The 21,499-nt window shown below is 41.2% G+C and overlaps 1 protein-coding gene across 2 annotated transcripts in view; it reads left to right on the forward strand.

Annotated features, from left to right (window-relative positions):
- The window catches only part of pxk (PX domain containing serine/threonine kinase), a 77,451-nt gene that overhangs the window by 40,713 nt on the left and 15,239 nt on the right, over positions 1-21,499 (forward strand). Inside the window, exons 13-16 of one of the 2 annotated variants that reach the window (XM_078543606.1) lie at positions 15,024-15,072; positions 18,387-18,464; positions 20,491-20,577; positions 21,127-21,202. In XM_078543606.1, the coding sequence (XP_078399732.1) occupies positions 15,024-15,072; positions 18,387-18,464; positions 20,491-20,577; positions 21,127-21,202 (290 nt within the window). The remainder of the gene's footprint in view (positions 1-15,023; positions 15,073-18,386; positions 18,465-20,490; positions 20,578-21,126; positions 21,203-21,499) is intronic. The other variant, XM_078543607.1, reaches the window with a different exon arrangement.

A 21,499-nucleotide genomic window follows, 5' to 3' on the forward strand; every position in this document is an offset into this window, starting at 1 on the left:
CCGAGATGGATCATCCACTCGGCACTTCGAGCTGAATATTGTTGCAAACGTTTCAGCCTTGTCTTTTGCGCTGATGTGCTGGGCGCTCGCGTCATTGAGGATGGAGGTATTTGTGGAGCCTGCTCCTCCAGCGAGTTGTTTAATTGTCCATTACCATTTATGACTGGATGTGAATAGCTTAGATCTGATCTGTTGGTTGTGGGATCGCTTAGCTCTGTTTATCGCATGCTGCTTCTGTTACATGGAAAGTAGTCCTATGTTGTAGCTTCACCGGGTTGACATCTCTTTTAGGTGCTGCTCCTGGCACCATCCCTCTCCCAGAATTGACTTGTTCCCGGAGATCACCGGTAACGGTTATTGGCTTAGTACACAGAGGAAAAGAGTCAATTCTCTCAACTCTAAAATCGCTTTATTCACGTCGTTAGATCATCTACATATAGCTTATACGTCTGGTTAAATATAGACATGCAGTTTACAGCAGGTTATACAGTTTTATACCCAAAACTAGGATCTAAACGCACACCCACTAGGTTTCTCTGACACTCCCTGACTGGTCACAGAATGTAAAAGCTAATACCCGAAAAGGAGAGCTGACGCTGGCCAGGTGTTCTGTTCCCTCTCTCTTGTGTCTCTACATTGCTGACATAGGTTCTTCTGCTTCTGCGATGGTTGGTCTCCGGAGTCTTGCTGCTCTACACCCGAAATTCTTCCAGTATTATACTGAATCTTATCTCTTCAAGCTGTGCTGTCTCTCTCCCGTTGGTTTAGGCCTGCTTGCCTGATCTGTGGCATATTCTCATTGGCTCTGTTCCAAGACTTGCAGTATCACCTCATTCCTCCTTTTCTAAATAAGGACTCATCACATTTCCTTTGTCTTCAAGACACTCAGCTATTTCAAAACCGGTTCTCGCCAGTTCAGCTCAGTGACTGGACTCAGGTTTCAAAAGTTGCTCAGGCCAGTAACTGAGCTCAGGTTACTTCAGGTCAAAAGTTGCTTTTGCCTGTGTCAGCCGTTAAACTGCAGCCCCTGGCCAACATCTCCCCCCGATTTGATCCAAAGATACTTATCTTAGGATCATTATTCTCCCTTTCTGTGTACCACTCCTGAGGTTGTCATTGTCCCCCCAATGGGCATGTTACATCCGCGATATCGTATGGTTATATAAAAATATATAAGAGAAGCGTATATAAAATATATTTCACACAGCGTCCTTATATTGATAATCATTTTTTCATTATAGCGCTAACATTCAACTGGTGCAAAATTTCAATTTTCCACCTTCTAAGCTGATATATGTTGAATATGACAAGTATTAAAGCATCTATGATCACAACTACAGCAGCATGTGATAAAATCCTGACCCATGGATGTATTTGAACATTGGATCCCCAATTCCAAAACTTATTCCAGAACCTGGGGTCCCGTAGCAGTTCCTCTGCTTTATCAGCATGAGTTCTAATTATTTAGTATGTTTAGTCCATTGATGAATTATCTCATTGGACGCAAATAGCGGAGGAAGCCAATCTGCCGTCAGGTGCGGAATAGGTGGTAGTTCAGTAGGAACATGTTTCTGCAGATCTTGGTCTATATCGGTACGTTGGACTGTGAGGTTTTCATCTATTACCATCCTCATTATTGGCTTAGGCAGAAATTGTCCACTGATAACCAGGTCTAAGGTCACATTGTTAATGACCACATTGTGTCCTTCCAGAGGGCACTGTTTCCATTCTTTGCTATAGTTCATAGCCGCTGTGGCTATGTAATACGTTTGTCCCACAAGGGCGTATTGTAAAAAGGACTGGCTGTTAACAGGCAGAATGGACAACTCTGGTATGAGTCGCTACCCCAGTCAATATTCATGTAGGTGTGGTCCCAGTGGACCATAATTTTACCTCGACCGTTGCTCCCTGATGGTCGCTCAATAAATGGACCCACAAATTGACTAATGATTTTTTCCTCTGGGATTACCGACAATGTCATCTCTAGAACTTTGTTGCATGAAAACTGTACTCCCACTCCCTCCGGTATACCCAAAGTTTTTTTCTCACCCACGTTAACCCATCCATTCCCGTATAATACAAATTTTAAGTCCTCTCTTTTCCCTTTGTTGGTTCGGACTGTCTTATTCTGCAGAGCAAAGTTGTTCCTGGTCTCGGGATATCCCTCCTCCGTAGACACTGCTTCAGGTACGTTCATTCGTTATGACAGCTCCGAGGCAGGTTCAACCGCAGCTCTGATGATGGTCAATCCGATAGCAACAAAATGCATTACCCCCTTCATGTTAGGCTGGACCTGTAGTGAACTGTTCTTCATTACAGTTTCTTTTGAGTACTATTTTAAGTCCAGTCTCTCCATATACTGAGCCAGACTGTCCATATCCTGTTCCCAATTTGTTTCAGATTCTAATCGTCCGTTTCTCCTAACCCACTTATTCCCCCTCTTTGTTTTATTTTTCTTTTGTTTTTTTCCCTGGATTCACCTTTGCATGTGAACGGACAGTATCAAATTTGTTTTCAGTCACCTCCTCTTTGATCTGTAACTGGTCCTGTTCTTGATCTCCCTGACCTTCGAGATTCGGAACATTGTTAACATCAAGCAGCACATGCCAATGGTGATTATCTTGTTTTTCTCCCACTAACTTTAGCTGATTAATATGATACCAGCCACTCTTATCTGGTGTCGTTAATATCTTGTATACAAATGGGCTAGCTTTATCTATTATCTCATAGGGGCCAGCAAACTTTGGACTCAAGAATGAGATGGGTTGATGTATTCTAGTCATTACTCTTTGTCCAGGGCTCAACTCTATCGGGCTAGCTTTTGTGTTGAAATAAGCCTTGCTTTGCTGTTTCTTCTTTCCCTGTCGGTGAGCAGCTACGTAATTTGCTTCTTTTACCATTTCTACTAGCTGTTGTGCCCATTTTTCTGATATAATGTGGTCTACCTCAGGTTCGGACAAATCCAAACCTACCAACCCCTCTATTCCCCTCATGTCCCTTCCTGTCATGAGTCTATAAGGAGTGTAGCCTATTGATGAAGCCATGGTATTCCTGATTATCATCAGCACATAGGGCAGAACAACCTGCCAGGTTGTCTTGTGCTGCTGCACCATTTTGGCTATCATGTTTTTCAATGTCCGATTCATTCTTTCCGCAATTCCACTAGACTGTGGAATCTCTGTCTGACCCCAAAAAGGGTCATAACATCTTGCATTACTTGGGCTGTAAAATGTGTTCCCTGATCCGATTCTATGCTTCGGGGTAAAACCCAATGGGTAAACACCTTCTCTAATAGAATTTTCGCAGTCATTTTGGCTGTGTTTGTTCTGGTCGGAAAAGCTTCCATCCATTTAGTGAAGGTATCCGCTATTACTATAATAAACTTGTATCCTCCTGGAGTGGGGGGAAGGGGTCCTACATAGTCTATCTGTAAATTAGTCCAAGGCCCTTCTACTGGTCTAGTATGTCGGAGGGCCCCTTTCCTAACATTTCTATCGGGTTGTGTTGTGCACAGATAAAACAATTCTTGACATGGTGTTCCATATCACCTTTCATTCCGGGCCACCAGCACACCTCCTTTATCTGATCCAGGGTGCTCTCCACCCCTTTATGTCCCCATAAGTCATGGTACCAGTGGATAATTTGGTTTCGTCCCCCCTCTAGCACCACAAATTTCCCTCACATAAAACTACTACGTCTTGAAAAAAGACCCCCTCGTGCCTTTCGTATGTGCCTGACTCTGCTCCTTCTATTAGTTTTTTTAATTCTCCGTCTTTCTTTTGCTCCTCCGTTAAATCCATTACTTTAACCTGCTTCTCTCTCTGGCCCCCGATTTCCCCAATCGGTGGCTGCCATTCCTTTCCACTTACAGCACCTCGTTTTGCTAGTTCATCAGCTTTCCTGTTCCCTTCAGGAGATAGTTTTGAATGAGCTTTCACTTTTGTGACCCCAAATCCTTTCCCCTGTGCTTTTTCAAAGATGTACCGTAATAGCGGGGCCGAAGGAAGAGGCCTTCCATCCGCTGAGACAAATACTCTCGCTTCCCATAGGGGCAAATGTTCTGTGAGGCTATTACAGACATACATGCTCTCAGAGTATATGACTGATCTAGGCGAAAAGTGTTCCGGGTGGCCAACCACATATGCGACGGCTGCTAGTTCTGCTGCCTGTACACTCAGGGTTTTAGGTAATTTCAAAGCCGCAATAATTCTTTCCTGTCCGTGTCATCCTCCATGTATATCTCACAGCCAGTTCATCTTTCCCCATCCTGTACTGATGAAGAGCCATCCACAAAAATTTTAAAATAGGGTTCTTCCTTTGCTGTTTCCTTTGTTTTTTAACTTTCAGGCCCTGTCTTACTCCCTCCCTTTTCCTTTGATACATATGGACCCTCGGGGTCATTTGCTATCATCAATTGACACTCATGGTTTTCTCCCTGATAAACTAAGTTATCTGCTAACATAGTGGTGGTTTTTACCCCCTTTACGGTTATATTTCTCCCTTGCAGCAACAATGTCCATCTGGCGATTCTATTTTGGCTAACTGCACCATCCTTAATCCTTCCGTCTAACAGTAGCTGTACGGGAGGGTGTTCTCTTAATATTGTAAGTGGGTTTAGTCCCATTATATTGGTAAAATGCTGCACTGCCCAAAAGACAGCTAGCAAGTGTTTTTCGCATAACGTATACCCCTGCTCAAAAACAGAAATACCTGGAAAAACTCAGCAGATCTGGCAGCATCGGCGGAGAAGAACAAAGTTGACTTTTCGAGTCCTCATGACCCTTCAACAGAACTAAGTAAAAATAGGAGAGGGGTGAAATATAAGCTGGTTTAAGATGGGGGGATGGGGGGAGGTTGTAGGGACAAGCAAGCAGTGATAGGAGCAGATAACTAAAAGATGTCACAGTCAAAAGAACAAAGAGGTGTTGAAGGTGGTGATATTATCTAAAAGAATGTGCTAATTAAGAATGGATAGCAGGACACGCAAGGTACAGATAGCTGTAGTGGGGGTGGGGTGAAATAAGACTAAAAGGGCATAAAAGGTATAGATTTAAAAATAATGGAAATATGTGGGAAAAGAAAAATCTATATAAATTATTGGAAAAAACAAAAGCTTGACACCATCCAGGACAAAGCAGCCTGCTTGAATGGCACCCCTTCCACAAACATTCACTCCCTCCACTGCACTCATCCAGACAAATGGACAGTATTCCATCACACTCCTGACTTGTGCCTTGTAGATGGTGGACAGGCTTTTGGGAGTCAGGAGGTGAGTTACTCACTGCAGGATTCCTAGCCTCTGAACTGCTCTTGTAGCCACAGTATTTATATGGCTGGTCCAGTTCAGTTTCTGGTCAATGGTAACTCCCAGGATGTTGATAGTGGGGAATTCAGTAATGTAATGCAATTGAATGTCAAGGTGCGCTGGTTAGATTCTCTCTTGTTGGAGATGGTCATTGCCTGGCACTTGTGTGGCGTGAATGTTACTTGCTGCTTGTCAGCCCAAACTTGGATATTGTCCTGGCCTTGCTGCATTTGAACGTGGACTGCTTCAGTATCTGAGGAGCTGTGAATGATGCTGAACATTGTGCAATCATCAGCAAACATCGCTACTTTTGACCTTATGATGGAAGGAAGGTCATTGATGAAGCAGCTGAAGATAGTTTGGCCTAGGACACTACCTTGAGGGACTCGTGGAGTGATGTCCTGGAACTGAGATGACTGACCTTCAACAACCACAGCCATCTCCCTTTTTGTTAAGTATGACTCCATCCAGTGGAGAGTTTTCCCCAATTCCCATTGACTCCAGCTTTGCTAGCGCTCCTTGATGCCACCTGTGAAACCATGGAGGAAAGATTGTGTATAGTAGTCTGCTTTGGAACCTATGACACTGTTCCTTCCGTGCTTGGTCAACATGGGAGTGTCCGCCATGAATGCTTGAAACTGTTGCTTTGGAGGTTACAGCACAAATTATCTTTTTATACAACTTCAACATGCTTGGGAAGAGCTTTGGATAGAATTTCCTGACTCTCAGATGCCCACTTTTATTTCCTCAGTTTGCAATTGGAAGGGATGCTCCCGAGCTGTGTTATGCATGCCCTTGCCAGGGATAAGGTTTTTGGCTCTTCCCGTTGTGAGGAACCCATTTTTAGAAAATTTGAAGGACATTGAATTTTGGACATTCCGCCTCCTGACTTATTTTTATAAGTTTGCAATATTAATTCGAGGCTGTGAATATGCCATTCTTCAAAAAACCGTGGGTCAAGATAGATGTCCAGTGGGGAGCACCTTCAAAAGGAAGAGATACTTTGTATATCTAAGTTAACAAAGAACTGCTGTTGCCAGGCTAAAGACTCTTGCTGATTGGTTAAAAACACTTAGCCTAAGAGAAGTATTCTTTGAGCCTTTTATTTTTTGACACTCAGTCAGAGTGTGTGTGTGTGTGTGTGTGCCTTAGAAGCAAGCTGCAAGGAAAAGAGCCTCTCTCTTAATCTCTTTCTGCCCCACCTTTGTGTTAAACTGCCCTCAGAAATGTGTCACCGGGATAATTCATCTGTTTTTTTGAGAGTTCGCAAAGTTGTGATAAGTAAGAGTCACCAAGGATAGTTTCACCAAAAAATATCTATTTGAAAGAACTTCCAGATCTATTGTGACCAGAATTCTGATATCTCAACAGCGTGAGATCACTTTGAATTTTATCGTTTTAAAAAAAGCTTACCCATACTCCAGCCTCTGAAGGGTCTGTATTTGTTTTGTCCTGTTTTGTTTGTGTGTGAATATATAGGGGGTTCGGATATCTTTTTTTAAAAAGGGGATAATCGTTACACTTCTAAACTGCAACTTGTATGTTAACCAGTTTATTAACTTGTTTTTGAAAAGTAGTTTGTTTTATAATTTTTTTTTAATGGAAGAAGCACAGTTGGAGTCTTTTTGTGCTGGGAATAACAATACCAAAGGGTAACAATTGGCAAGTTTGGTGGGTGAATTAAATATTTAAATTATTGTTGCGACCCGTGGAGAAGTGGAGCTAGAATTAACTTGCACTTTCCTCTCATCACGGTCTGTGATACCATCAACATCACCTCTAGGCCATCAGTCTTTGGGTGATGGTTGCAGTAAAGAAAAGCAGCTGGTAACATTGCCGCATCACATTGAATGCTCTCTGTGCCCATAACCAGTAGCGGTGTCATCCGTCAAAATCCCAGCATGTTTGAAGTAAACTGCAGTCAACCAGTGAGTATAACTGCTCCTCCCATTCAGGAAATCATAAAGGAATACTAGGTGTTTAAGGTTAGACGTGGGGCCGAACTTCCGTGGGGTGGCAATCACAGTCGGATTGCCACTCCGCTTCTTTTTACTTACCCAGTTCGGGAGCTGCACGTTTCCCACCCGCTCTTGAGACCCAGGCCTGATGTGAAATGTGTAGTGTACCTGGTTCCCTAGGCCTTCCAGTGCAGGGCAGCAGCATCAGGGGAAGTGAAGCCACGCTCCCTTTTTGGGGCATTAGCTGCCGTAAACCAGGTAAGTTTAAAGGTCCCTGTGTTTAAATGCACTTTGAGAAGCCAGGGAGAAGGTGAAAACTAGGTGGGTACGATTTGTGGGAAGGGTAGAATAGGTTGGATGGTCAGTCGGAGAGAGGGGGGTTTGGGTGGGGGGTCAGTACCATAGTTACCCAGGAGTTAGAAATGGTTTTAATCCTTGTAACTATCCTGCTAAGAGTATTGGACCATCCGTTTAAATCGGTGTATCAGATGGTTCCCAGTGCAGAGTAATTGCTCATTGGAAGTTTAAACTTTTCTGGCAATTTCCGTGCAGTCCTTGCATGAGGACGTCTGGGAGGTCCCCCAGCACATCATCTGGATACCTCAGGGGTACAAACCCCCAGAGATTGGAAATTCTGGGCCATGAATTGCAAATTAATGCAAGGTGAAACCACCATCGGAAATCAGAGTGGCACATTCACAATACCGATAAAAGAATACTTTGTAATTGTATGTTGTGCTGAACTCTTTGGGAGAGTAAAGGTAGTTCATACATTTAGATAGCAAGAGGTGTTACCTGAACAACAGTATGCGAATGAAGAAAGAAGGTGATGAAAGAAGGGTTCGAGGTATCTACAGTTAGTTTTGTTATTGCAGTCTCGGGATTGGAGTGAAGACGTATTTTGTGTGGTGCATGTTGCACAACTGTTCCTTGCTGCATCGACAGATCTGCAGCTGGCTCATCATCATCACTGTCATCCTTCTTGTTAAGCATTCTGTGTGTAGTGTATTTTCATTTATGATCAGGTCTCATTACAGAATAATGAAAGATGTCTCATTTATTCTGGAGATCTTGGAGGGTGCTGTAGTGTATGGACCCCCACATTGACTTAGGCATGTGAAACACTGTTGAAGGATACCAGTCGTATATCACTGTTCTAACAGAACCTTATGCTCCAGCTCTGTAGAATGTAGTTCAGAGCCCTATTTTGCCAGCAGAAATCATCTTGTTTTTCTGCTTCAGATAATAGGTGTACACAGGTTTATCTTAGCATGATGGTATTGTGAGATTTTCTTTTGCTATTCACAGAACAAATGAATATTTATGGAGAGGATACCTTATTCCATAGGGTCCATATTTTCATCATCTTTCCTACCAAACATCAAAGTCAAATAATTTATAGGTCTGCTGGCTTCCCCTGAATCCAGAACATCAATTGCACTTAAGGAGGCACTTGAGCCCTGTGTTAAACAAAAGAGCCATCTCTGCATTAAGTTTATACACAGCAAATTGACTGAAGCAGCAGTTGTCCCTGTTCTGACTTGGAAGGAACCTTGGCATAGAATTTAAGGCCCATTGTGACAATCATAGCTGCTAGTAGCATTTATGAGTGGTAGATGTGGTAAATGAGGTCTCCACTTCTAATTGAGCAGGTAGATTTCTGTCACTGCTTCCCAGCTTAGCAAACTATTGCCATTAGGAAGAATGGAAACTCCCAAGTATTGGAGTATGTGCCTTGTCTATGAAATCCCAAGCATTTTACTACTATTTTCAAACTGGATTTTTTGTTTTAGAAGTAGAATACTGTAATTTTGCTCCTCCTCATAGTTGATGGATAGAAATAAGTAACAACGTGCTTACTCATTTATATTTTAAAGAAAGCCATGTGAGGAGGTGGTGGCGTAGTGGCATTGTCACTGGACCAGTAATCCAGAGACCCAGGGTAATGCTCAAGCAGATGGTGAAATTTGAATTCAATAAAAAAAAACCTGGAATTAGTCTAATGATGACCATGAAACCATTGTAAAAACCCATCTGGTTCACAAATGTCCTTTAGGAAAGAAATCTTCCATCCTTATCTGGTTTGGCCTATCAAACCACTAAAAAGTCTAAAAGGAATGGAACTGGACGGGCCACCTGGCATCGACCTAGGCACCGAAAGCGACAACAACAAACTCAGCCCTCTGGACCCTGCTAAGTCCTCCTTACTAACATCTGAATCATAGAATCTTTACAGTGCAGAAGGAGACCATTCGGCCCACCGAGTCTGCACTGGCTCTCTGAAAATCATGTTTAACTAACTACTTAACTAACTTATCTACCTTGTTCCACTCCCCTGCCTTATCCCCGTAACCTTGCACATTATTTTTTTCAATTCTCTTTTGAATACCTCGATAGAACCTGCCTCCATCTCCCTCTCAGGAAGTTCATTCCAGACTCCAGCCACCCTCTGGGTGAAAAAGACTTTTCCTCGCATCACTTTTATGCCTTTTGCCAATTATTTTGAATCTGTGCCCTCTAGTTCTTGGTGATCCCTTCAGTGGGAAGAACTTCTCGCTATTTACCCTATTCTTACCACTCAGGATCTTGAATACTTCTATCAAGTCTCCTCTCAGCCTTCTTTTCTCCAAGGAAAACAGCCCCAACCTCTCCAATCTATCCACATTAGCTGCAGTTCTTAATCCCTGGAATCATTCTTGTGATCTCCTCTGTACTCTCAATGTCTTCACATCCTTGCTCAAGTATGGCACCCAGAACTGGACGCAGTACTCCAGATGAGGCCTGACTAGTGTCTTATACAAGTTCAACATGACCCCCTTACTCTTGTACTCAATGCCCCTATTAATGAAGCCTGAGATACTATCTGCTTTATTAACTGCTCTCTCACCATGCGTTGCCATCTTCAATGACTTATGTACATATACACCAAGGTTCCTCGGTTTCTGCACCTCCTTTAGAGGCTCTCTCTTTATTTTATGCTGTCTCTCCATATTACTCCTTCCAGAATGAATCACTTCACACTTCTCTGCATCAAACTTCATCTGCCCACTTGTCTGTCAATCCACCAACATGTCTGTCATTTTGAAGTTCAAGATTATCCTCATCACAATTGACAATATTTCCAATCTTCATATCATCTGCAAATTTTGAAATTATGCATTAATATATATCAGGAAGAGCAAGGGTCCCAACACTGACACCTGGGGAACTCCACTACAAACCTTCCTTCAATATGAAAAACATCCATTAACCACTACTGTTGTTTCTTGTCACTCGGCCAATTTCTTTTCCACGTATCTACTCTGTCTTTTATTCCAATAGCTAGAACTTTGCTCACAAGTCTGTTGTATGGCACTTGTCTTTTGAAAATTCATATACACCACATCAACAGGGTTGCCCTTATCAACCTTCTCTGTTACCTCCTCAAAAACTCCAGCAAGTTACTACTTAGTTAAACATGATTTTCCCTTAATGAATCCATGCTGGCTCTCCTTAATTATTCTGCACGTGTCTAAGTGACTATTGATTTTGCCCCGAACTATAGTTTCCAAAAGTTTCCCTACCACTGAAATCAAAATGACTGGCCTGGAGTTGCCAGCTTTATCCTTGTCCCCCTTTTTGAACAAGGGCAATATTCGCAATTCTCCAGCCCTCTAGCACCACTCCTGTGTCTAAGGAAGACTGGAAGATTATCACTAATGCCTTGGCAATTTCCACTCATTTCCCTCAACACCCTTGGATGTATCTTGTCCAGTCCTGGTACCTTATCAGTTTTACATAAAGATGGCCTTCTAATGTATCCTCCTTCTCAATTGTAAATTCTTCTAGTGTACCAGTTGCCTCCTCTCTCACCTTGGCCTGGGTAGCATCTCCTTCCTTTGTAAAGACAGATGAATTGTACTCTGCTGTTTCTCCTGCCTCCATGTGCAAGTCCCCTTTTTATCCCTAATGGGCCCTACTCTTTCTTTTACCACCTTTTTATTATTCATATGCTTATAGAAGACCTGGGGATTCCCTTTTATATTAGCTGCCAATCTCTTTTCATTCTCTCTCCTTGCTTTTCTTATTAGTTTTTTCACTTCCCCTCTGGTCCTTCTATATTCAGCATGATTCTCCATTGTATTTCTTATCAGACACCTGTCGTATGTGCACTTCTTCTTTTTCATCTTCATCTCTATCTCTGTCATCGAGGGCGTTTTGAATTTATTTGTCCTACCTTTCCCTTTCATGGGAATATGCCTTGACATTGCCTGCAATACTTTTTCTTTGAAGGTAGCCCATTATTCTGCCAACATTTGATTCCAACTCGCATGACTCAAGATGCAGTCTCATCCCATCGAAGTTGGCTTTCCCCCAATTAATTATCCCTGCTCTGGATTGTTCCTTGTCCTTTTCTATGGCAAACCTAAACCCTATGATACAGTGGTCACTCTCCCCTGAATGCTCTCAATGATATTTGATCCTTTTGGGCCAACTCATTCCCCAGAACCAGATCCAATAGTGCCTTTCCTCTTGTTGGACTAGAAACACTGCTGCAGAAAATGATCTTGAACACGCCCCAGGAACTCTCGCCGCTCTTGTCCCTTTGCTCTCTTCCTATCCCTGTCTATATTTGTATAATTGAAGTTCCCCCATTATAATTACTCTATAATTCTTGCACCTCTCTGTAATTTCTTTGCAGATTTGTTTATCTACATCCCTTCCACTATTTGGTGGCTATACACTACACTGATCAATGCTATTGCGCCTTTTTCATTCCTTACCTCTAGCCAGAGGGATTCTGTCCTTGACCCCTCTGGAACATCCTCTATCTCCAGTATTGTAATACCATCTTTAACCAATTCTGCCACTCTCTCTCTCTCTCTCTCTCTCTCTCTCTTCTCCCCCCCCCCCACCCCCCCCTTTTTTTTTTCTTTCCTGTCTCTCCTAAACGCCTTGTACCCAGGAATAGTTAACATCCAGTCCTCCCCTTCTTTTGAGCCAGGCCTCTGTTATAGCAATAATATCATAATTCCATTTATGCCTGCAGTTCACCAATCTTAAGAATCACAGCCTGTGCATACACATACATGCATATTAACCCTCATTTAGGCTTTTTTAATTTTCCCCCTTACTCTGACCCCATCTAATGACTTACTATTGCCTGCTCTAATTCTATCATAGTCTCCTAATACTCTGTTTGCCATGATACTACTCTCTGATATGCCCTCCTTATCAGTTAATACTTCTCTACTTCCCACTGCTAGTTTTTCTCCTTTCCACTCTGAATTTCCCCTCAGGTTCCCATCCCCCTGCCAATCTGGTTTAAACCTAGCCCAACAGCACTAGCAAATGTCCCAGTCATGTTAAGGTGTTACCTGTCCTCCTTGTACAGGTCCCACCTGCCCCAGAAATGATCCCAATGCCTCAGAAATCTAAAGCCCTCACTTCACCCCATTTCTCCAGTCATGTGTTGAACTGCTCAATCTTCCTATTCTCATGCTCACTAGGATGTGACACTGGGAGTAATCCCGAGATTACTGCCCTTGAGGTCCTGCTTTTTGATTCCCTTCCTAACTTCCTAAAATCTGCTTTTAGGACCTCATCCCTTTTCCTACTTATGTCATTGGTCCCAACATGGGCCATGAGCCCTGGCTATTACCCCAGAGCTCCTTCCCCCAAAAGTCCTGCAGCCACTTTGTGACATCCTTGACCCTGGCACCAGGGAGGCAACATACCATCCTGGAGTTACGTCCACAGCCGCAGCAATGCCCATCTGCTCCCCTATAAGACCATAAGACGTAGGAGCAGAAGTAGGCCATTCGGCACATCAAGTCTGAAATCATGGCTGATCCGATAATCCTCAACTCCACTTTCCTGCCTTGTCCCCATAACCCTTGATTCCCTTACTGATTAAAAATCTGTCTATCTCAGCCTTGAAAATACTTAACAACCCAGCCTCGACAGCCCTCTGCGGTAAAGAATTCCACAGATTGACTACCCTCAGAGAAGAAATTCCTCCTCATTTCTGTTTTAAATGGTGCTTACTTACTCTGAGATTATGCTGTCAGGTCCTAGACTCTCCCATAAGGGAAAATAACTTCTCAGCATCTATCCTGTCAAGCACCCACTATGTTTCAATAAGGTCGCCTCTCATTCTTCTAAACTCCAATGAGTACAGGCACAACCTTCTCAACCTCTCCTCTTAAAAAAAAAATCCCTCCATACCCTGGATCAACCTAGTGAACTTTCTCTGGGCTGCCTCCAATGCTAATATATCTTTCCTTAGATAAGGGGACCAAAATTGTTCACAGTACTCTAGGTGTGGTCTAACTAGTGCTTTGTATAGTTTTAGCAAGACTTCCCTATTTTTATATTCCATTATCTTAACTGTGCAATTCCCTACTATTATATCACATCTACTCTTCCTCCTCACATCCTGTGCAGTTGAACAATCCGTGGTGCCACGATCTTGGTTTTTGGTACCGTTCCCTGAGGAACCATCTCACTCACCAGTATCCAAAATGGAAAAATGGTTAAGAGAGCGAGATAGTCTCAGCGATTCCTGCACTCCCTGCCTGTTTCTCTTAGATACTCTGGTGGTCGCCCACTCCCTCTCTGCCTGTGCACTGCGGTGTGACCACCTCTGTAAACATGCTATCCACATAATCCTCAGCCTTGCAGATGCACCACAGTGACTCCAGCCGCCGCTCAAGTTCCGCAATCCGGAGCTCAAGTTTCTGCAGCTAGTAACATTTCTGCAAAGATAGTCATTGAAGGCACTTTGTGCCTGCAGGATGCACATTCCACATTGCCAAGCTGCACTGACATACCTTAAGCTTTATATAAAGTGTTTACTACAGTATGGTATAATATAATAACTCACCAATCGTCTCCTCTGTACCAGATCTGGAAAGGCCTCTACTTACCAACCAGTCAACTTGCGGGGCTCCTGTGACATTACTTCTTAATTTTATTTGTAAACTTCTGGCTCGCTCCCCCGTGCTTTTATGGGCTCTCTGTCTTTCTGAACTCTTGTTGCTTTATGGGCTCTCATGTTGTTTAGTTAGCTTAATTTAATTGCTTTCTTAATTAACTTCGAATAATTCCTATGTATACCACACCTCTCTCCCCCGTACACTGAAATCCCACGTGACCCTAATTCACCGCTTGCTTGGTCTCTGTCTCACTCTGTCATGGTCGCCTATCTCCTCGCGCGCCCCTTACTGATCTGTACAGTAGCAGCAGTGTGTACCATCTACAGGATGCATTGCAGGAACTCAGCATGCCTCCTTAGACAGCACCTTCCAAACCCACATCTACTACCATCTAGAAGGTCAAAGGCAGCAGACATATGGAAACACCACCACCTGGAAGTTCTCCTGAAAGCCACTCACCATCCTCACTTGGAAATATATCGTCGTTCCTTCACTGTCACTGGGTCAAAATCCTGGAACTCCCTCCTTAACAGCACTGTGGGCGTACCTACACCACATGGACTGCAGCGGTTGAAGAAGGCAGCTCACCACCACTTTCTCAAGGGCAATTATGGATGGGCAATAAATACTGACATAGCCAGTGACATCCACATCCCATGAATGAATATGTTTAAAAAATTGCAATATTTTTCTTTAAATACTTGCATATGTTGGGTTTATTTAGTCTTACTGAGCCAAGGAATATTAGCAGTCACTTAGAGCAGAGTTGATGCAAATCCTCATAATAAAGCTCATAAGTTATTAAACAACTAACAAATAAGTAATGTTATTGCCATCTTTCAGGTTATTTGTTGATGTTGTGCTGCTTAATACTGAGAAGCCCCAATTTAAGGTAAGGCTATTGTAACTTCATTGAAGAGGTGTCTGTTTGAGAGTACAGAAAAAATATAGATACAAAGGTCAAAAAAGAAACTGTTTGTCAATGTTAAATGCTATAGTGTGACAGCATTTGCTGAATGCAACATTTTCAGATCGAATTGAATCAAATCTAAGTGCTCCCTCTTAAAAATTATGACGGATTGTTTTCTATTCAGGTTTGACAAGTTACATCAGGTCTGCAACACTGAAACAGGCCTTTTGGCCCAACTGCTCTATACCAGTTCTTATGCTTCCACGAGGCTCCTCTTCAAATCCTGTCATCATAACCTTCTATTCCTTTTTCCTTCGTGCTTACCTTATTTCCTCTTAAATGTATCTATCCTATTTGCCTCAACTATTCTTTGTGGTAGCATGTTCCGCATTCGTTAATCTATACACATTCTAGGTTCTATACAAGTTTAAAATGATCTGCTGGGAAACTGGGGAGACATGCTAGCTATGTTTTTTAATGTAAACATAGAAATCCCAATGACTGATTCAGTGTAAAGGCATTAGAAACCCCTATCACTTCCTTCCTTACCAAAGCCGTTGTCAAAATAACCAGCGAACTGTGTGAATTTAAGAATCAGTGGTGCCTTCCTACACTTGCATTTTAGTTCAAAAGCAAAGTACTGCAGATGCTGAAAATCTAAAATAAAAACAAAAAATGCTGGAAGTACTCAGCAGGTGCAGGCAGCATCTGTGGAGAAAAACAGAGTTAACGTTTCAGGTCAAGATGAATTTTCATCAGACCTCTCTGACCTTTCTGTCCATGGCCTGCTGCAATGTTCCAGTGAAGCTCAATGCAAGCTCGAGGAACAGCATCTTATCTTTTGACTCTGCACTCTACAGCTTTCTGAACTCAACCCATTCAACAACTTTAGATCATAACCTCAGACTCCATCCTTAGACTCCATCTTGTTCTATGTGTTTTTTTTCTTCTCTTGTTACTTTCTTTATCCCTTCATATTGCGCTGCTATAGCCATTCACACCTCATTTGGACACACCTTTGTTTCTTTACTATACCCATTGCCTTTCCTGGCCTTTTCATTATTAAATCTTTTGTTAGTTAATCTTCCTTGCCCTCCACCCTATCACAGACCTTCTCTTTTGTTCTTCCTGTCCCCTCCCCCCCTTCCACTGGCTTAAAATTTCTTACATAGAACTGAAGAAAGGTAGAAATGGAAGGTCATCTCAAGCTGAAATGTTAACTGTTTCTCTCCACAAATACTGCCTGGCTTACTGAGTATTTCCAGCATTTTTGTTTTATTCCTTGCATTTTAGTTCCCCAGTTCTCTCCATAGAAATAAAGGCTGTTATGACGCAGCAGATGACGTGTGCCAGGTGGATCAAATCCATGAGGGAAACTTGATCCCGCTATCACAACGGTTTTGCAATTTGTATTTATTTTGAGATGTGTGCACTGAATTCAGAAGTAATTAGTCCACCAAGACTTGAGATTTTTTTAGAAAACTAAATTAAACATTTAACAAAAGGATAAGATTTCAAGCACATACATAGGTTTACAAATTACTACTATAATAACTCCTAAAATCCCTAATTAATCTGGCTTCCAGTTACACCCCGTTAAGGCAACAGTAAAAAAAAAAAGATTTTAAACAGATGCAGGCAAGTCAACACAATACCCTGGACAGAGGAATTAAGGTGGCTTTTCCCAGCTTCGGTTTCTGTAGACAGCAGGCATGATGCACAATTACTGAGGCTTCTCACACTTCTGTTAGATCTTACAATGCCTTCCCTGACCTACAGCCTCATTCTCCTTTATACGTCTTTCTCCCTTTTAATGTAAATTTCATTGTTCCCATATATCTTTGGAACTTTACCTTTCTCATAATATAAATCTTTTCATGGTACTAATATTGTCAGTAACTTTTGGGAAAAATAAACACACTGCTTGGCCTAGCTTCTTTGGCTAGGTGTAAACATCCTACCATCTCTTTGAAATTCAAATGGCCCTGATTTATCTGAAAATGAAAATTCTCCTCACCTTACGTTCTAAGATTTCAGCTATGTTTACGTATTTAGCATTTCAAACCTAGCTTCTTTTGATGAATCGAAGCCTCCAGACCAGCTGTCTCCAATTCAATTAAATCAACCCCCCCCCCACCCCACCCCACACACGCACACGCACGCACGCACACTCACTCTGCCCAAACCCCAGTTAACCTACTTTTACAATAAATCACAATAATACGATGAGAATTATTATATTTTCATGACGAGGCAGGTTACAATTTATTAAGGAGGTGGATGCATCGGCGGTGAATTCTTTGTTACTCTTGCTGTGCTGTTACGTACTTGAAAAGTTTCCAAAGTATTATCAAACCCTGTACATAAAAGAAAGTTCAAATGTCGGCTGCGTAAGTGCTTGAAGATGAGCCTGTAGGATTTGGGCATCGTTGCTTTTTATACTTGCTAGCTGTTGTTTTGTTTGAATCATTTCTATGTTGGTAAATTTGTTGATTATAATTCTCCATTTCATCAGAACTACAATATAATTGATATTAATATGTTTCTGGTATTTCCTGTAAAACAATTTAACTTAAAGCTGATTGGATCTCTCACTATGTTCTAGGAATTAATTTTTCTCAGCCTTTGCTTGTACTTTGCGAAAAATATGTTCGGTGGTTCTCCTCTCAATCATCTCTGTTCTAATGAAACTTTATAGTAAAATTTAAATATTTATATATTTAAATATTGCTCAGTCTCTTAATTGTTGCATGGAGCCATGTTCTTCATGTTAGTTGCAGGGTTCTGTATAAAGCTTATGAATGTGCCACTAAACGTTCAATTTATATTGTAATGATTCATTTCATCAACTCCAAGAGGTCTCCTAACTAAAGCTCCACATATCATACAGAAAGTTCATATCCATCGGCTAAGAAAGCACCCCACCCCAAATATTGAAATTGAAACATTTTTGTAAGATAAGGGATATGGAACAAAGGCAGGTAAATGGAGTTGAGGTACAGATTAGCCATTACTTAATTGAAGCTTGAGGGAATGAATGGCATACTCCTGTTCCTATGCTTTTGACTTTTAAAAAGCATGTCAGCCAAATGAAGTAGAAATGTGGATGTAAAATTTTTCAAATTCATTGATTAATGATTTACAAAAATGGCAAAAAAGAGTAACTATATTTTCATTTTCAGGGAAATAAGTGTTTTTCCCAAGGAAAGCAATTTAAGTAAATGCTATTTATATATGTAAAGGCCGAAAAAGGAAACACATGTTTTAGTGTCTGAAATTTTATTTTTTCATGGCAGATGCCTACTAAGCTGAAGGAAGCTTTAAAAACAGCAAAAGAGTGCATGGAGAAAAGGCTAAATGAAGAACAGAAAGCTGTGAGTTAAGCAAGACCTTACTTTGAATAAAGCAACACGGACTACAGTGTTACAAGTCGGTAACATGTCTAGAAATTTGGAATCTGCCAGACTGCAAGAGCAAATGTCATCTCAAACCTAAAGTGCATGCCTACCTTGGAACCTACTGTTGAAAGTTGTTCATAATATATAGAAGTATAGAAATATTTTGATTGTATCTGCACTTTTTTTGCTGTTTTCAGATTTTTTGGGGAGCTGGTTGTTAAAGGGCATCAGATTGGCAGTGATGTCCTTGGCCTGACTGGGTCAAATTTTATTGCATGTTTAGACTGCAAGTGACATCAGGTTTCTTTCTGGCTGAGTCAGTCCCTGTGCCAAGAGTAATATGCATCAGACTGTTGTCCAGAATTATAGGTAATCTGATATTTGCATCATGCTGTTTGTAACAATGTCATGTGAATCTCTGATTTTACAATCCATATCTAAAGTGATAAAAGTATTAAGATGAGCATTCCTTTATTTCAAACATCTGTGGTGTGTGATTGGAGCAGAAAATATTCCTGATTATACTAGGCGCTTTGGAGTAGGTTTTGGCTGTAAATTGCAGCTGTAGCATATTGGATTTCTGTGGTTAGTTTTTAGTGTTGATAAGTTGATAGGTTTCCAATGGTTTTAATCTATTTAGTGAAAGATCACTTTTAGAATGGGCACATTTATTTTCTGAAAATTGCTAACAGATGTTATTAAACAGCTTGGGTAGCACCCACAACCAAAGATCATTAATCAGTAGTGGGATTTATCTTTCTGATCTTCACTTCATGTAGGAATACTGAAGAAATGCTCAGAAGCTTACCATGTCTGGGAAGTTTCTAATTTGTTTTAAACATCCATTTTTGCACTTTCAATTACTCCTGAGTAAATAGAGAATATTTATAGACAATAATATAAACCAACTTGGCAAAACCAGATGTAAAGATGCTTAAACTGGTCTCTGTCTTTGGGCCAGAAAGGGGAACAATCAGCCAGAGTTCCTAGTCTTGAATGTTATTGTTGGAAAGTACATGTTGGTGTGTTGAGCACTGGATTAGGCTTGCTTCACCATAATTGAAAAGCCTGCCACCTTTCTTTGTTTAAATTCATTCAAAACGAATGGCTGGCTGGCACCCATAGCACCATAACCCAGCATGAATCACTGCCTTTAGGAAAGGAGGGGTAAAGGAAAGCGTTGAGTGAGGAAGAAAATGTTAGGCTTCCATTTTATGTATTGTAAATGGTTTTACAAATACTTTTGCATGTTTTGAAGGATAGCTGTTTTGCCTAAATGCAGCAGGATAAATATCAACCATCAGGTGGCTAGCTGTCAGAGCAGGCCTTTTGCTGAGGGGCCTGATGTATTTTGTGGGCTGAGTCTTACTAGCATGCTCCTAACATAATGCATGCTCCAAACAGGTGTCCTGCTACAGATCGCTAGGTCTGACTGGGCACAATAGAGTGCTGACCCAACTGGCAGGTAGGTGAGGCTGGGTGGGCAGATGGTAGCACAGGGGTTGCAGAGGACCATATTATACTCGTGGAGCCTGGAGGAATAGCTCTGCCCTCATTGAAATAACTTTATACTTGCCTTCTTAGGCCTCTTTCTCTTGACTGCCAAGTTTTGCTGAGCACAGCATTTGAGGCATACACCTGTGCAGTAGGTTCACATAGCTACATCAGGACCCTGTGTGTGTCATAGGACCCTGATTTGCATAGATTGAGGATCCCATCTGATTTAGATGATGCAGGAGCCAGCAGAAGGCCCAAGTGATGACTGAGCTGGAATGAGGCAGTAAGTTGACCATGTAAATTTCAATTCACCTACCATCCTGTTAAGGCAGAGCGAAGGTTGTTGAAATCTTTCCAACCATTTCATTTGATAACAGGTAGTGTTAATAGCATGTTTTGCATCTGTCAGTAGATCAGTCACAAACTGGTGTAACATTTTTAGAACACTACCTAAAATTTTAATGCTGTCAAGAACTAAATTTTCCATATGGCTTTATCCCAAAAGATTCATCGGCACAAAAGGCTCACAAGGGCACAGTCTCATCATGGATCAGAGGAAGAGAAGAAGAGGAGGAAGATTTTAGCACGAAAGGTAAATCAATTCTAATAAGATTTTGATTAGTGTCCCAGTTACAGAATTATATATGTTTTGGTAAAAATATCATTTGAACTGGACACCTTGCTAAGAAAAGTTTTAGAATCTGTATTTTGTTTACTAGAATTATAAATAAGACAATGAAGGGATGTCATTCTTTAGTAGCAATTATATTTAATGTTTTGTTTTATATAAATGTTTAATTATATTGTGCAATTTTAGCCCTAATACTCCATAAAGCTGTGGCTTTGTTTCTTAAATAATGAAACTCTTCTGTTCTTTTATTATAGCAAGCCAAGGTAACAAAAATTGATTCAATAGAGGTCTAGTTACATTGTTTTATTGTCTTTTAGCTTTTTGAATTAATTTGCAGCGATCTGTATAAGATATTTTCATCTGCTTTACTGCATGTTCATTTTTAATGAGCATTGCATGATATAGTGAAGTTTGCTGTTTCTCTGGTTGCATGAATGAAGTATGGTATGGCTGTACTACATTGGTGTTTTGCATTTTTTTTAATAAAAAAATGCTTTTTCTTACAAGCAGAAGTCAAAGCAGTCTGTCACTGAGAATGAAGCGGATATCTCAACTAAAAACAGCAACTCAAACAATATAAACTCTGGTAGGCTTTTTCTAAAATTGAAACTGCATCTGGTAATCAGTTCAAGTTTATTCTAGAAAGATCTCTGTTCAGGAGTTATTTTCAATAGTTAAAAAAACCTGGAGATTTCTTCAATTAATCTCTTAGGATAATTTTCAAATGGAGCAACTGTCTACATTGGCTTCAATTAACTGCAAAATCTGCATACAGAGCAGCTCATTCTCGATGCATGTTGCCTACTAACCAAAGTGAGGATCCTTTCTCAAAAGATAGAGATTGGCAATGCAGTATAACATCTAGAAGTGAAATAATATGCCA

This window comes from Cetorhinus maximus, chromosome 6 (assembly GCF_964194155.1).
Source record: "Cetorhinus maximus chromosome 6, sCetMax3.hap1.1, whole genome shotgun sequence".
Lineage (NCBI taxonomy): Eukaryota > Metazoa > Chordata > Chondrichthyes > Lamniformes > Cetorhinidae > Cetorhinus > Cetorhinus maximus.